Source organism: Ictidomys tridecemlineatus, chromosome 5, assembly GCF_052094955.1.
Source record: "Ictidomys tridecemlineatus isolate mIctTri1 chromosome 5, mIctTri1.hap1, whole genome shotgun sequence".
NCBI lineage: Eukaryota > Metazoa > Chordata > Mammalia > Rodentia > Sciuridae > Ictidomys > Ictidomys tridecemlineatus.
The window spans coordinates 39,923,820-39,939,417 of record NC_135481.1 but is presented as its reverse complement, the minus strand read 5'-3'; the positions used below and the strand labels follow the sequence as shown (position 1 = coordinate 39,939,417).

The 15,598-nt window shown below is 39.4% G+C and overlaps 2 protein-coding genes across 13 annotated transcripts in view; one reads left to right on the top strand and one right to left on the bottom strand.

Moving 5' to 3' along the window:
* Nucleotides 1-15,598, bottom strand: part of Srp14 (signal recognition particle 14) — a 41,691-nt gene that overhangs the window by 9,891 nt on the left and 16,202 nt on the right. The window contains exon 6 of one of the 4 annotated variants that reach the window (XR_013438837.1): nt 9,157-9,237. The exons of 1 other annotated variant lie outside the window; for it this stretch is intronic. Coding sequence is in view for 2 of the 3 variants with exons in the window: in XM_078049846.1 (XP_077905972.1) it covers nt 12,709-12,759 (51 nt within the window). In the remaining variant the exon portion in view is untranslated. Of the gene's footprint in view, nt 1-7,422; nt 12,760-15,598 lie in introns of those variants that run through there. 2 more of the 4 variants (XM_078049846.1, XM_078049847.1) reach the window with 2 other exon arrangements.
* The window catches only part of Eif2ak4 (eukaryotic translation initiation factor 2 alpha kinase 4), a 103,153-nt gene that overhangs the window by 75,168 nt on the left and 12,387 nt on the right, over nt 1-15,598 (top strand). For 7 of the 9 annotated variants that reach the window (XM_078049835.1, XM_078049836.1, XM_078049834.1 and 4 more), the window contains 9 exons: nt 169-218; nt 1,144-1,312; nt 2,332-2,448; nt 4,394-4,459; nt 7,958-8,128; nt 8,820-8,954; nt 11,521-11,628; nt 12,612-12,740; nt 14,650-14,736. In XM_078049835.1, coding sequence (XP_077905961.1) covers nt 169-218; nt 1,144-1,312; nt 2,332-2,448; nt 4,394-4,459; nt 7,958-8,128; nt 8,820-8,954; nt 11,521-11,628; nt 12,612-12,740; nt 14,650-14,736 — 1,032 coding nt within the window. Of the gene's footprint in view, nt 1-168; nt 219-1,143; nt 1,313-2,331; nt 2,449-4,393; nt 4,460-7,957; nt 8,129-8,819; nt 8,955-10,250; nt 10,375-11,520; nt 11,631-12,611; nt 12,741-14,649; nt 14,737-15,598 lie in introns of those variants that run through there. The other 2 variants (XM_078049840.1, XM_078049839.1) reach the window with 2 other exon arrangements.

The window sequence follows — 15,598 nt, the reverse complement described above, 5'->3', positions numbered from 1 at the left end:
CATTGTGTATTGCTTGCCTATAATAAAGCCTCTGAATTGTACACTTTAAAAGGATAAACTCTATGGTATGTGGGTTATATGTCAATAAAGTTGATATTTTTAAAACTGGAAGAATATAATTGTTAGCACATCTTGACATTGACCTTTAAAATCTTATTTACTTCTCAGGTCCCTTTTGCAAGATATGTGGCAAGAAATAATATATTGAATTTAAAACGGTAAGAAACAATAGAGGCTTTCTTCCATTTGGTAGCTGTGGGAAGGAAACCAGGGAAGAATATTTTATGTTCCATGACTCCTGTACAGTAAAGAATTGTGAGCTGAAAGTATTGAGCTTGTAATAAGGTCAGAAAGCCCAGCCCCAGTGCCCATTTCTCTCAGGGGACTGGGAGTTCAGCACCCTCTATAGAAGGAATGTAGCATTTAAGTGACCTGACATCTATTCTGTGCCTTCTTCATGTCCCCAGGCAACATACACAGCTCATTATTTTCACAAATGGTTGCTTGGGGGGAAAAAAATCTGGCTATTCTTGATCACAGATGGCCCCTTTTAAAATTTAATTGGAGGGACAAATAGCCTGTGGTCTCTGTGTGAAAACTGCCTACACAGGTAACTGAACAAAAGCTACTTGTAAAAAAGTGGAGTCGACCCAGCGGGAATGCTGAGCACTGAGCAGCTCCTGGCACTTAGCATTGAGGACAGGTTCTCTGTATATTCAGATACCACAGGGGTCAAACACCAAGATCTTCATAAATTGAAGCCAGTGTTGTTGTCAATGAGGCGCCCTACCTTCCAGCTTCTTTCTTCAAATGAAAGCTCTTCATGTGCTTTATTCTAGCTACAAGTGAGCAATTAGAGTCAGTCCTAAGGTGTGGGTGTCTGTGTAGAAAGCAATCACTTAAGGTAAAATTGGTTTTGTGTGTAATTTCATCTCTACTTCAGACATTAAAAAACAACACAAAAAAACTAAGCTCCATAGTTTAATATTGCAAAACTGGGAATTAGAACCCAGATCACAAAGCAGGACTATTCTGTCTTTAAGCCCTCTTGATAGATTTTTTTTCATCTTCGTTTCTTTTATCTTGTTCATACATATTTATTTCTAATAAGTAATGACCTTGGAAATTTGGGTTTCTCTTCAGATACTGCATAGAACGTGTATTTAGACCCCGCAAGTTAGATCGATTTCATCCCAAAGAACTTCTAGAATGTGCATTTGACATCGTCACTTCTACTACCAACAGCTCTCTGCCCACTGCTGAAACCATCTATACTATCTACGAGATTATCCAAGAGTTTCCAGCACTTCAGGTTCCTTCCAAATTTTAACATTTTGAGATTGCCCTGCTAGTTTCATTCACTAAGTGTCTACAACAACCACAGACCTGTTTCTCGGTTTCTGCAGGCAATGAATGACATCTTTCCCAAAGTAGCTTCAAAGGTTTGATCATGTTGCTTTTGAGGTTCATCTTGGGCTCTCACTTCCACCATGACAGAAACTGGTTTTATTTAGGAAGACAGTGTTGCTTCTCTGCACATTATTGCAAAATGCAAGAAATCAGAACCCTTAGTGGCTCCTCCTACATCTGCTCGCTTAGCTCCCCATGCCTTTTCACCATGTTCACACACTATCTTGTCTTGGGTAAAGCTGCCAGCTCTCCTCTGGCATCCTTCCCCGTCCCCCACACATGCCTTGCATTACTGCCACTACCAGTCACAGGTGTCCCCTTGTCCAAACAGGCTTTTCTTTACCCAGCCAAAGTTTGGGCCCTTTTCTCCCTATGAAGCCTGACTGACACCTTTTCTTAACTTTCATGACTCTTGACATGAGGCATCCACATACTCCCTTGATTTGTGGTGTTTTCTTCAAATGTATTGTGTACTGTTTCAGTGCAGAGCCCATGGTTCCACTTTTCCCTATACCTCATTGCCCTAACTCAGCACCCAGCTCAGCACTCTGAACACTCATTAAGTGACTGATGTAGACAAAAGTAACAATAACTATTCCATCAGCCTGTGCTTATAAGTCAGCTACTACTGAACCAGATCTTTCCTTGTTTGAAATTTGTATGGATTCGGGCTTTTTAACATGGCGAAAGAACAGCAAGAGTATTATGATGCACGTAGTAAAAGTGTTAAACTTTATCATATTCTTCAACTATAGCAATGTAAAAAGAATGTATGTGAAAGAATAAACTAGAAGGAAAGATGCTGAAATTCAGTACTTCTGTGATTTTAGGGTAATAAATTCACAGTAAGATTCTAGATTTGGCCATATACCTGTATTCTTGTATAATGAAAAATAATAATAATTTTTCTTCATATCCCAGGAAAGAAATTACAGTATTTACTTGAACCATACAATGTTATTGAAAGCAATACTCTTACACTGTGGGATCCCAGAAGATAAACTCAGTCAAGTCTATGTTATTCTATATGATGCTGTGGTAAGCATGTAATTACTTTGATTTGATGTTGAAAGATAATAACAATAGTCTATGATTATTTTCTTATTATTGCAACCATAAAACTAAATTGTGAGTTTTATCTCCTTTCTTCATTGCTGTAAGATGAAAGAACTGATGGGCTTTAATTATCAACAATTAGCAAGGATTGGTTGAGGTTTTATTCTATACTAAGCCCTGTACTACTAGTAATCTCCAGGATATTTTATGTGGTGCTGAGTATCGAACCCAGGGCCTCACACATTTCAGGTGAGCACTTTGCTGTTGAGCTACAGCCCCAGCCCAAAGGGTGAAATTTTTAAGAGACTAAAAGTTCTTTAAACCAGGCATGGTGGCACATGCCTGTAATCTCAGCATCTCAGGAGGCTGAGGCAGGAGGATTATGAGTTCAAGGCCAGCCTCAGCAAGAGACCCTAGCAACTCAATGAGACCCTGTCTCTAAATAAAATACAAAAAAGGGCTGTGGATATGGCTCAGAGTTTAAGCGTCCCTAGGTTCAATCCCCAGCACCTAAAAAAAAAAGAAAAAAAATGTTCTTTAATAACTCACTTCAAGAGGTAAGAAATCACCTACTAATTGGTTTTGGTACTTGCTTGTAATCATTTTTAAAATAGTTAACCTTTACTGAGCACCTATCTGGGTTCAGATTGTTTTAAAGTTCTTTATGTGGATTAACCCACTTCATTTTCATGACAGTGCTACTTTACGGAGGCAAGAGAGGGAGTGCTTGTTTGGGAATAAAAGATCTATATCCTTCCCTTTGTTCTTTTAGCCTGCCTATGCTTATCAATTAAGTCATTTATAGATCATACTGATTTGAATTAGGGGCCTAGATATCTGGTAGGGCCTCATTACCTGCTCTTTTCCTGTAGAATGAGGGCTATGGCATCTCTAGTTACTCTTCCTTGATTTAGTCATACCATAGTATTCCTTACTTTATACTATGGATGTGCATGCAGAGCCTGGAAGAAAAATATTTTAAAAATAAGTTAGTGTTATATTCTGGTGTTGGGAGGGAGGTGAATGTTTATATTTCCTAATTTCTTTTCATGCTTAGTTTTTTCATAATAAATAAGAGACATCCAGGAGATTTAGTAACTAATAGTAATAATCTATGATTAAAGCAGAATGAATAATAGAAGTCCATAATGGCTTATTGTTTTTTATATACCAAAAGACTTGACTAGCATTTCATTTGTCTGTCTGGTACACATCAAGGGTCCACACTTAACTTTTGGTACTGGGGATTGAACCCAGGGGCCCTTTACCACTGAGCAAGATTCCCAACCTTTTTTTTGGAGGAGGGTTGTACAGGTTCTCACTAAGTTATTAAGTTTTCACTAAGATCACTAAGGTACCAAATTGCTGAGGCTGGCCTCGAACTTGAGATCCTCCTGCTCCTGCCTCAGCCTACCCAGTCAACTGGGATCATAGGCATGTACCCACCACACAACCCGGCTTTTATTTGTTTCTTAGTGGGTCTCTTCTCCTCAAAGTGCTGCAACTGTTTGGCAGTGACAGATACAATATTATGTCAGTTGGACACTGGCAGAAGCCTTGGGGATTGTGCAGAAGGGCTGTAGTTTTTATGGGATGAAGTATTCAGACGTGAGCTTTTATTAAGGGAACACAGATCAAAATGACTCCCTCCCCACCTAATCAGAAATGCCCTGGTAAAGCCTCTCAAGAGCTGGGTCTCCACCCCATTCCGTAAGTGCAACTTTCCTTCTAAAAATAATTTTTAAATAGTGTGGGTTATGTTTTATGTAACCTGGGGGGAAGAGTTCTTTATTCACAGAATTAAATGCATCCTTTATTTTTAGGAATAGTTTGTCCAAAATGAAGGATATGAGTGTCAGAATTCGCCTGGAAATTCTGTCTTGTTCAGTGAGGTGACTCTCATTGTTCTCTTTCTCTTCTGCTTTAGACAGAGAAGCTAACAAGAAGAGAAGTGGAAGCTAAATTTTGTAATCTGTCTTTGTCATCTAATAGCGTAAGTACTTTCTTATGGTGTTATTACAGCTCTCTCTGTAATTTTATGATGCAAGAAAATGTCATCAAATTCTTGTAGCAGTGAGGTAGCTGTACTTCCTGCTGCCTCGAAGACACAGTTTTCCCTTGAGTATTAGGTACCATAGCAACCTCTGGGATTAGAAGAGAGAAACTAACACTGTGATCAAAAATGTCTCTCTACACTTCTTTTTGATGTGCTGTAATCATCCTGCTCCTTCTGGATCACTAAATCCTTTCTTTTCACCCCTCACACAGCCTGTGCTTACCAGAGTCTCCTGCTGAGCAGAGGTAGTGCCAGTTGTCCTTTTCTGAAATGGACCATATGGGATCAGAAGGAGGCACAGAGCCCTGCAAATACTGGTGCCCTCCACCCCACCCCAGTCTTCTAACTCCTGAGAGTTGAATTACAGCTTTTGCTTTCAAAATTTCCTACTCCTATAATCTTATATTCAATTCCATCAGCAATAAGAAAATATTGTGGGGTAAACAGATTGGTCATGTTCTCTCTACAGGCATCAGATTAACCCCAGATCTTTGGCACAGTAAACAAGTGGCTACATGGCAGAAGACAGCAGACTTTTGTACATTTCCTGAATATTTACATAAGAAGAGTTTTAACCTTTCCAGAAGCCTTCTAGCCTCTGAGTTGACACTTGATTACATGATCCTGTGGTTTAATCTGTCACATGTAGGATAGAGTAAAATATGATTGTATATACACCCAGCAAAGCCCCGCAGTTTTTTAGATACCTACAGTGTGGTAGACAGAGTGCTGGAGCACAAGAGGAGTAAGTGGAGAGGCCCCTAGCCTCAATACAACTTCTTTTTTTTTTTAATATTTATTTTTTAGTTGTACATGGACTCAATAGCTTTATTTTGTTTATTTATTTTTATGTGGTGCTAAGGATCGACCCAGGGCCTTGCACATGCTAGGCGAGCGCTGTACCGCTGAGCCACAACCCCAACCCCTCAATACAACTTCTTAATTCATACTGGCCTCTAAAATGTCACAAAGGGTTGTGTGTAGCATTTATCTGCTCTCAGCTCTTTAAAATGACTCTCACTGGGGACACATAAACCCACTTTCAGGTAGAGAAGGTAAATGAGATGCATAGCACTAGGAGTTCTGAAAACTGAGCTGGCTTAAACATTAAATATTTAATGTTAGAAGAGATAAAAGTGATACACAAATTAACCCAGTAGCTTACTGTTCAGGTATGAAGAACAGTATCTACACGTACCCTGCACATGTACAAAGCACACTTCTATTTATAGAAATAGTCCCAAGTATAAATAAATGGTACCAAGAATCTTATCAAGAGGTTATCCACTTAATTGATTCCATGCACAAAAAGGATCACAAATATCACACACTTGCATATGATAGCTGCATTGATTGGTAAATGTTGGCTTCTTTTCTTTTTGCTAAATCTGTACCCATGATCATTTGATGATACTAAGCATTAGAAGTTGTATATTTAAGTAGTTTTAAAATAGAAAAATGTTATCAATAAAGGCATTGGGTACTTAATTTATTTATTTTAAAATGGACACTGAGGATGTTAGAAAGGGAAGTAAAGCCAGGCATGTTGGCACATGCCTATAGTTCTAGCGGCTTCGAAGGCTGAGGCAGGAAGATCTTGTACAAGTTCAAAGCCAGCCTCAGCAACTTCAGTGAGGCCCAAAGGAACTTAGCAAGACCCTATCTCAATTAAAAGGGCCAGGGATGTGACTCAGTGGTTCATGCCCCAGTACAAAAAAAAAAAGAGAGAGAGAGAGAAAGAAAGAAGGAAAAGGAAACAGAAATATTGCAAAAGAATTTTGAGTATCTGGCCCAGTCTTATTTTACATATAAGATACCTGAACCCCAAAAAGTTGTGATTTGTCCAGCATCACATGGAGTTAGTTGTGATTGGATGAAGACCAAAATCTGGAGGTATTGACTTCTAGTAGTTCATTAATGGGGTAATTTAACATTAAAATGTATTGAAGAGACACTTTTTTTTAATTAAGAAGAAAAATTTTTTTCTGTCTTTTTTTATGCCTCCAGCAGTATTAGGAATCAAATCTAAGGCCTCAAGGTTCTTCCTCTGAGCTATTTCCCCAGCCATAGGAAAAAATATATATAAATCAAAGACTTATGATTTTGTATTTAAAACATTAATATAGCAAACAGTATAAAAATATAAAAGATTTTAACTTATTTTTAAAATATTTAAGTAATTTATGATTAATTTGATTGTTAAGCTGATTCTTCATTCAACTTCTAGCATTCATGTGCCAATTTATAGATGAATTGGATTCTACCTACAGTCTGAAAAATAGCTATAATTTTGTTTCTTAGTAATTTCCAGTTTAGCTCCTAGGATTTTTCTCTCTGGCTGTATGTCCATAGCTCCTTCCTCTTCTTTCTACTGTGTGCCAGAGACAGTGGTTGGCCCAAGGCTAGATCATTTCTAGCACTGCCCTCCTGTGAGACAAACAGAATGAAAGCAACCAGTTGGTCAAAGTATGCATCTAGAAGAATCCTGGTCTGACACAAGGGAATGAAGGATCCAGAGGCTGCCTGCAGGAAAAGACATCCCAAGGCACCAAATAGGAATTATTCAAGCAAAAGGAAGACGGGCAGCTTTCTGACTCATTCTGAGTATTAGAACAAGACAGACTCTGCCTTCTTGTCTCTCCATTTGTGTGCCTGTGCTAATAGGAATTCATGGGAATGAGAAAGGTAAAGAGCAGCAATGTGGGCTGAAGATGTACAATAGAGGCTCTGCTAGTGCCAGGCTCTGCTTTGCTGGGGTCATTATCAACTGTAAGGGCATGTTAGTAAAGTGAGATGTATGTGTCTGAAGCACTTCTGTGAAGTGCTTTATAGTTTGGGGGCAAGTGTTATAGTTAAAGCTTCTCCCAGGGTTTCACAAACTGACTTCCAGACCACTCATGTATAATCAAATCAAGCCTTTAATGAAGCACACTAGTGGCAACTGACCAGAACATAAAGCTGTTCCCCTGATCAGCCCTGAACAATTGCAAGGTCATTCCTTATAAGCCTAAAAACCGCAAAAGGGATGTTTGGGGGTCTAGCCAATGCAAGCAAGCCAGGTTACAGAAGCAGAGTGCAGTCAAGTGGTGGGAAGTCTAACCAATCACAGCCCAATCACCCCAGTTACAGAAACAATGCCCCAATAGGTAGTTCTGCATTCTTAAAGGTTTCTATAGCAAAAGGAAAAGAACATCTTGCCCCAGTCATGACCCTTCTTCTTGGCATGGTTGTTTTACAGGATGAAGTCAAAAACAAAATGGAGTCACATTTGCTTCTACTATCACACAAGGATGACCCTTTGGATTACAGCAAAGGCTTAAATTACCATTGACCACAAAATCCCCGTTCCTAGAAGTGTACGAACTCCCTGAGCACATGAACAAAGAGTCTTTCCCTGCCATGGATTGACTGCTAACTCTGCCTATTGCTTTCCAGCTCTGCCGACTCTACAAGTTTATCGAGCAGAAGGGGGAACTGCAAGACTTAACATCAACAATAAATTCACTAATAAAACAGAAAACAGGTGTTGCCCAGTTGGTGAAGTATGGCTTAAAAGACCTAGAGGAGGTTGTTGGACTGTTGAAGAAACTTGGCATAAAGTTACAGGTTTGGCAACTGTTTGATAGTAGCAGGACAAATTTGTAGCATTAACAATAGCCCACGGGGGAAATGTTTTTTATTTCCTTAATGCTAGTGTTTTATTTTAACAGAAAAGCTCTACTTTCTATGTTTTGGAACATTTGATACCTACAAATAATTTTGGCTTAAATTAGGATTTCTTTGCAAGCATCTCAATTCCTACCATGCAGGAGTTTCTTCTTTTTTCTTCTTTTTTTTTCAGTGCTGGGGATCAAACCTAAAGCCTCATGTCATCATGTCATCTAACACTGAGCTGCATCCTCAAGCCCTTCTATAGAAATTCTTACTGTGTTAGCCTCAGAGAGGTGTTTGTTCTCTTTTGGTTTTTTGTTTTGTTGTAGATGGACACAATACCTTTATTTTATTCTTTCATTTTTTTATGTGGAGCTGAGGATCGAACTCAGTGTCTCATTCATGCTAGGCAAGCACTCTACCACTGAACCACAGCCCAGCCAGTGATGTTTATTCTTGAAGAGAATATATTTTCTCTTGCGTGGCAGGCTACAGTTAAACAGACTTCATGCCAGAAATTGCTCAGTATTTTCTTTATGCTAAATGGATTATTCTGATGCTGTTGATGGAAAACAGCATTTTCAGTGTTATATTCTGTATTCTAAATCTCCAGTCCTTGACACATTTGTGTGGCATTTTACTCTAGGTCTTGATCAACTTGGGCTTGGTTTATAAGGTACAACAGCACAATGGAATCATCTTCCAGTTTGTGGCATTTATCAGACGGAGGCAGAGAGCCGTACCTGAAATCCTTGCAGCTGGTGGCAGATATGATCTGCTGGTGAGGCCTCACCCTGTGTTTATTAGTTCTGGCTTAATTTTATTTCTTCCTGAGCTTATTATTTTGAATATTTATAAGCCTACATAAAAAGTTAAACCAGTAATACAATTGAATATCTCTGTATCATTCATCTAGATATACAAATATAATGTGAACCACATTTGTAATTTTTTAAACTTTAAAAAAATAATTAGAAACTCACAGGACGTTGCAGAGGTAGTATAGAGAGGTCTGAAGAACCTTTACCCAGTTTCCTCTAGCGATTACAATCCTTTGTTAACTTCTATAAAATATCAGAAGCAGAAAATTGACATTGGTACAAGGTATCTGTAAGTCTGTGCCATTTTATCAAAAGTATAGATTCCTGTAAGGACTGCCACAATCAAGAGAACTGTTCTATCACCTATCTCCTGGCATTATCAGTATAGCTCAAGGGCAAAAACCTCCCTCCCTTTGCATCCCTTTACCTGTGCCTCATTTATGATCTAATTGCCCTCAGTGTTTGCTCTATGCCATTGAGATCCACATCAAACAATGTTAAACTTTTTGCTTTGTCAAACACAATTTTTAAAATTCAAGAGGAGAAAAAAATTCTCTTAAATTTCCCTTAAGTTTATGGTTTCTGATGAGAAATCCTCTGTAATTTGAATTACTTTTACCCTCTAGGAAAAATGTTTCTCTCTTGATACTTTCATGATTTTGTTTTTGTCTTGAGTTTGAAATTAAACTATAATATGTCTTGGCATGAATTTCTTCAGATTTATACTGCTCTGTTCTTAGCTTCTTTCTTAAATCCTCAAGTTTGTCTTTTGCCAACCCTGGGAATTTTTCAGGCATTCTTTGGAGAGAGAGAAAGAGAGAGCCACTCTGTCTCTTTATCGTCTCTAACCTTGGGCTTCTGGCACATTTTACTTCATAGCCTATGTTCTCTCTTTTACAGATTGAGTGACTTCAGTTGTTTTAACTTAATGTCACCATTTCTTTCCTCTTGTCTGTTATTTGGCCCATTCAGTGAGGTTTTTGTTTTGTTTTATCTTCTCATTTGCTGAGATGCATTCAGATTTTTGTTTATTTTTGTTTTCAAGCCTGTTCGTGATACATGTTACAGCATTTTTATGCTGGTTGCTTTAAAATCTTTGCCATGTAATTCCAACAGGTATGTGATCTTAGTTTTAGTGTGTGTTGAATATTTCTCTGTTACTTTTATATATCTCAGTTCTTGGTAGGATGTATGTGTCCTGGACATCTGCAGTCTCATGTTATGAGACTGGAACTTATCTGGATCTTATGCTTTAGCAGGCCATCTCTGATGCTACATGGTATGGACACGGAGTGCCAGATTCCTCACTCAGCCTCCATCTACACCTCCAGGTGGAAGGGCACCATGTTACTGCTTCCCACAAGCCTCCACCTATCCATGGTAGGGGGAGAGAACTGGCAAGAGGCCAGTGATAATCACATCTTCCCACTCAGCTTCCTCTGGCCCCACCCCAGTAGGGAGGGATACTTTCTTGCTGCCTGGGGGTGAGGGTAAAATCCAGTATCCTGGGGATCTTGGCCTCCACTGGCATTGTTGTGGGGAGGTGGTGGGCATTACTGCTAGGCAGATGTGAAAATCCTAGCTCTCTGCTTGCTCTCCTCTGAAGCCACCTTGCCAGGGTAAGGGTGACTATACTCTGCACCCTGCCTTCACTGGTGGGAGTGGGCCTGGGCTTTTTTTTTTTTTTTTTATGATGTTTAGCTGGAGCAGGGAAATTATTGTCTAAAGTTATCTGCCTTACTGGGTTTCCCCTTTCTTGTTCCTCTTGGCATTTCTGGGTTGCCAGTTTCTCCAGTACTTAATCCATGATGTATGAAGCAAAGAGCAAACCTGAGAATTCACCATTGTCATCCTCGCATTCTGCAGTCCCTAGACAGTCTGCCTCTCTCCACTTGTAGAGTCTCCTTGTTTTATATGTAACATCCAGGATTTTTAGCTATACTTAGGAAGAGTAGGGAAAAGTATACCTCTCCCTCACCAGAGCAAGCACTACTCTGACTTCTCTTATGAATGAGTAGTAAACATCATATGCATCAGAAAAAAAAAAAAGAAAAGTATACCTCCTCTGTCTTGGTTTGGAACTTACATATATAATTTTAGATTATCTAGTAATAATAAGTAAATAAAAAGTGAAATTTTAGTGATATGTTTTATTTAACCTAGTTATATCCAAAATTTCATTTTAACATTTACTCAAACTTCCAAAAATTATCAACAAGCTATTTTACGTTCTTTATTTACTCCAAGTCTTTGCAGCTGGTGTGCATTTTACATGTGCAGCACCTGTCAGTTCATATTTGCCATATTGAACTATGCAGATCTAGATTTAATATTTGTTATTTTCCTAAACGTGCTTCTCTGTCTTAAAACACACACACACACACACACACATACACACACACACTCACACTCTTCATTGAATCCTTTGATAAGTTGCTGACAGAGAGCTTGCTCATTAATCATTGCTTTCCTGATAGTCGCAGTTTATTCTGTATTTCATAACCAGAACTGTTTGTGTCTCCATAGATTCCCCAGTTTAGAGGTCCACAGGCTCTGGGGCCAGTTCCCACTGCGGTTGGTGTCAGTATTGCAATAGACAAGATATTTGCTGCTGTCCTCAACATGGAAGAACCTGTAAGTCCCAGCTTGACTTTCGATCATGCTTTGTAATATCTTTCATTCCTAAAAGCATTATTTGTAATTGAGAAGGGAAAAAAACAAACTTATTTTCTCCTTTTGTATTGTCACACATCAAGGAAGCAGTGTTGAACAGCAGACTCCCTCTGGGTGACCTCCAAGTTAGTTCTTTCTGTCTACTCTTCCTCCTAACTGCAGATAGTGTCATTTCCTCAGGGCATGCAACCCTCCAGAAAATGCCACAGATTTAGCTTTTCAGAAGTTCTCTGAACCCTGTCATTTGAGTTTTTGGTGAAGCTTCAATACATAGGCTTGATTGATTACATCCTTGGCCATTAGTAGTCAACTTAACCTTCATCTCCCTTCCCCTTCCTCCCCAGAAGTTGTAGGATATGATTGAAAGTCCCAGCCCTTTTATCCTGTGTTGGTCTTTTCAGTGACCAGTCCCCATGTCAGTCACCTCATTGGCATAGAAAAAGTACTTTGAAGATTCTAGGGATTTTAGGAAGTGTATGCCAGGAACAGAGATCACATATGTATCTCATCAGTGTAGCAGCTATAGGCTGAGGATTTGGGAAATGATCTTTCATATAATAGATACAAGGCTATAGATAGGCAATCCTTGCAATTTAGTCCAGCAAGGTGACTTTAGATGTTCATTTTTCCTCATCTGTCATGCAATATGTAAATGGGAGATGTTCTAGTTGTAGCAAACACTTACGAAACCTCTTTGCCTACAGAGTTAAGAATGGTTCCTTTACTTGCCCATAGTAGCTAAAATAATTTCTATCTTAAAAAAGGAATATAAAAGTTTTTTTTATTGTCTTATGTTTCCCAATGTCATTTTTAAGCAAAGCCTTCCTTGTTGTTGTACAAGATTCTAAGAATGCCTTCTTACCCATGAGTGCCACCTTCTCTCATATTGTTTGTCCCACATCTGCAGTGTCATTCTTTAAGTGTAACCACTATTTCTTCTCCAGGTTACAATAAGCTCCTGTGACCTCCTGGTTGTAAGTGTCGGCCAGATGTCCATGTCCAGGGCTATCAACTTAACCCAGAAACTCTGGTCAGCAGGAATCACGGCAGAAATCCTATACGACTGGTCACAGGTAATGGGACAGAAAGCACCTATGAGTGAAATGCAGAGTTACAGCTTAGATGACAGATCATCCTCTGTTTCTTAGACTCTGTCCAACTCTGCTTATCCCTGTGGTTGGAGTTGCTTCCTGTATTAGTGTGATTGCTGCAATAACAAACTTAATGGCTTAAAACAACATGTATTTGCTATCCTATGTTTCTGGAAGTCAGAAGTCTCAAATCATTTTCACTGGGTTTTAAATCCAGGTGTTGGGGCTGGGGGTTGTACTCAGTGGTGATTGCCTCTCACACATGAGGCACTAGGTTCGATCATCAGCACCACATAAAAATAAAGATATTGTGTCCATCTATAACTAAAAAACACTAAAAAAAAATCCAGGTGTTGGCAGAACTCAATCCTCTGGAGGCTCCTGGAAGAATCTCATCTTCCAGGTTCGAGCTCTGAAGAGGCCTCCTGCAGTCCTTGCCTTATGACCCTTTTCTTCACCTTTAAACTCAGCAGTTGTAGCATCTTCTTCCCTCTTTAATCCAGGCTTCTACCTTACATCTTCTCTAACTCTGCTATGCCTGCCTGCCTCTTACGAGGACCTTTGTGATTACCCTGGGCCCACCAAGATAAACCAGGGTAGTCACTCACAGGTTCTAGGAGTTAGGATATAGACACCTTTGCAGAACCATATGCTAGCCTACCTTTTACTTTTTCATTCCCCCCCCCTTCTTTTTTTTTTTTCAGTGTTCCTAAGGACTGAACCAGGGATGCTTTACCCTTGAGCTATATCCCTAGCCCTTTTTATTTTTTATTTTGAGACAGGGTTTTTCTAAATTGCCCAGGCTAGCCTCCAAGTTGTGATCCTCTTGTCTTAGCCTCCTGAGAAGCTGAGATTAAAGGCATGCACCACCACCCCTGGCCAATGTACCATACTTCTGAAGGCATTCTGGGTTTAATGTATCTATGACTTTGTATCCTCAGCCTCACTGCCAGCATAAGATCTGACACCTGCCCTGGGTGCAAAGGTGATAAAAGTGGCACACTTGGGGGGAGCTCTAGATAAATAGCATCCGTGCTGTCACAAACAGATCACAAAAGGGGTGTGCTCCCAGGAGATCATCCAGGGTCATCTTCAGTGCATAGTCACCCACGCTAAAGGTGCCCCAGGGCTTGGTGATGAACAGGGACACCAACCTGCCACCCTCCTGCTCCATTCATATCACCTACCAAGAGGCTTCTACAACTGCTGCTGTCCATTTTATGTATTCTGTATTTTAATTATATCAGAAGAGTGCTGACCATCAGTTTTTAATCATTTGACAGCAACATCCTCTTCACCTGAGATTGTTAGAGAAATGTATCTTACAGTGAAATATAAACCCATGACCAGTGACTTCAGTCCTGCACAGTGGCATCCCCCACAGGCTTCTCTGGCTTGCTTTGTGCTTAGTTTTGCTTTTCACCTTTCAGCATTCCTTTTGGTTCTTTTGCTTTCCTCAAAGCTTTTTCACTATGTGTGCTTGTTTGTACACACATTGTTTAATTCTTGGCACCTTCCATTAAGACTTGAAGTTCTTGAAGGGCTAAGGGTGTAGCTCAGTGGTAGAGCACTTGCCTAGTAATGTGCAAGGCTCCAGGTTCAATCCCCAGCTCCACAAAAATAAAAAAAGACTTGAAGCTATTGAAAACCTCTTACTATGCCTTGCCACATTGATTGTTCAGGACCCCTTAGAATAATCAGGAAAATTGGGAAGGCAAGAAATTCTTTATCCTTTTCTTTTCTTGCTTAATATTTATATCCCCTGAAATCAGCATATTTATTAATTGCTTTGGGAATACAATTGAAGACCGTTATTTTCATTCTCCTTAATTACTTGAAGTGGCTCCAGGTGGTCTGTGTTTATTCAGTACACTGTGTTTATTTGTTTCAGTCCCAAGAGGAATTACAAGAGTACTGCAGACACCATGAAATCACCTATGTGGCCCTTGTCTCGGATAAAGAAGGAAGCCATGTCAAGGTAAAGACTGCAGGAAAATTTCCCAAACTACATTTTCCTTGTGGAGCACTGGCCTTGCCACTGTAGCCTGCCTTATATGGGGTGGAAATCCATTATTGCAGCTCTCCCTTTGAGTTGCTGGGCTTCTTCTTGAAAAAAAAAAATGTATAAAATAAGGAAGAGGGAATCTTGCTGAGCACATTTCTACTTCTCCCCTTATTCTCTTTCTCCATTTTAAAATAATAATAATAACAATAATAAATAGAGCCAATACCTGCTGATTGACATATCTTCGGGCTGCTTCCTAACCAATTTAACTTTTTTATATAACTAAAAATATTCATAAATTGGGCTGGGGATGTGGCTCAAGTGGTAGCATGCTTGCCTAGCATGCGGGAGGCACTGGGTTCAATTCTTAGCACCACATAAATATAAAATAAACATATTGTTTCCACCTAAAAAAATAAAATAAAATATTAAAAAATATATTCATAAATACAACACCACACAATAAAAAATATTTTTTATAACTTTATTTAATTAACTTATTTATTTTATTTGTTGCTGAGAATCGCAACAGCAAGTGACTCACGGAATGTGCTCAGTGGTTGAGGGCCCCCGAGTTCATTCCTGACCAAAAAGTTCCTGTTTTTCTTACTGTGGTGGTGTCTGGTTTGGAGAGTAGTGTAAAGTTGGCCTCATAAAATGAATTGTGAGGAAGGAGATCACAAGTTCAAAGCCAGCCTCAGCAACAGCAAGGTGCTAAGCAACTCAGTGAGACCCTGTTGCTAAATAAAATATTACATAGGGCTGGGAATGTGGCTCAGTGGTTGAGGGCCCCCCGAGTTCAATTCCTGGTACCAAAAAAAGATCATCAACTTTT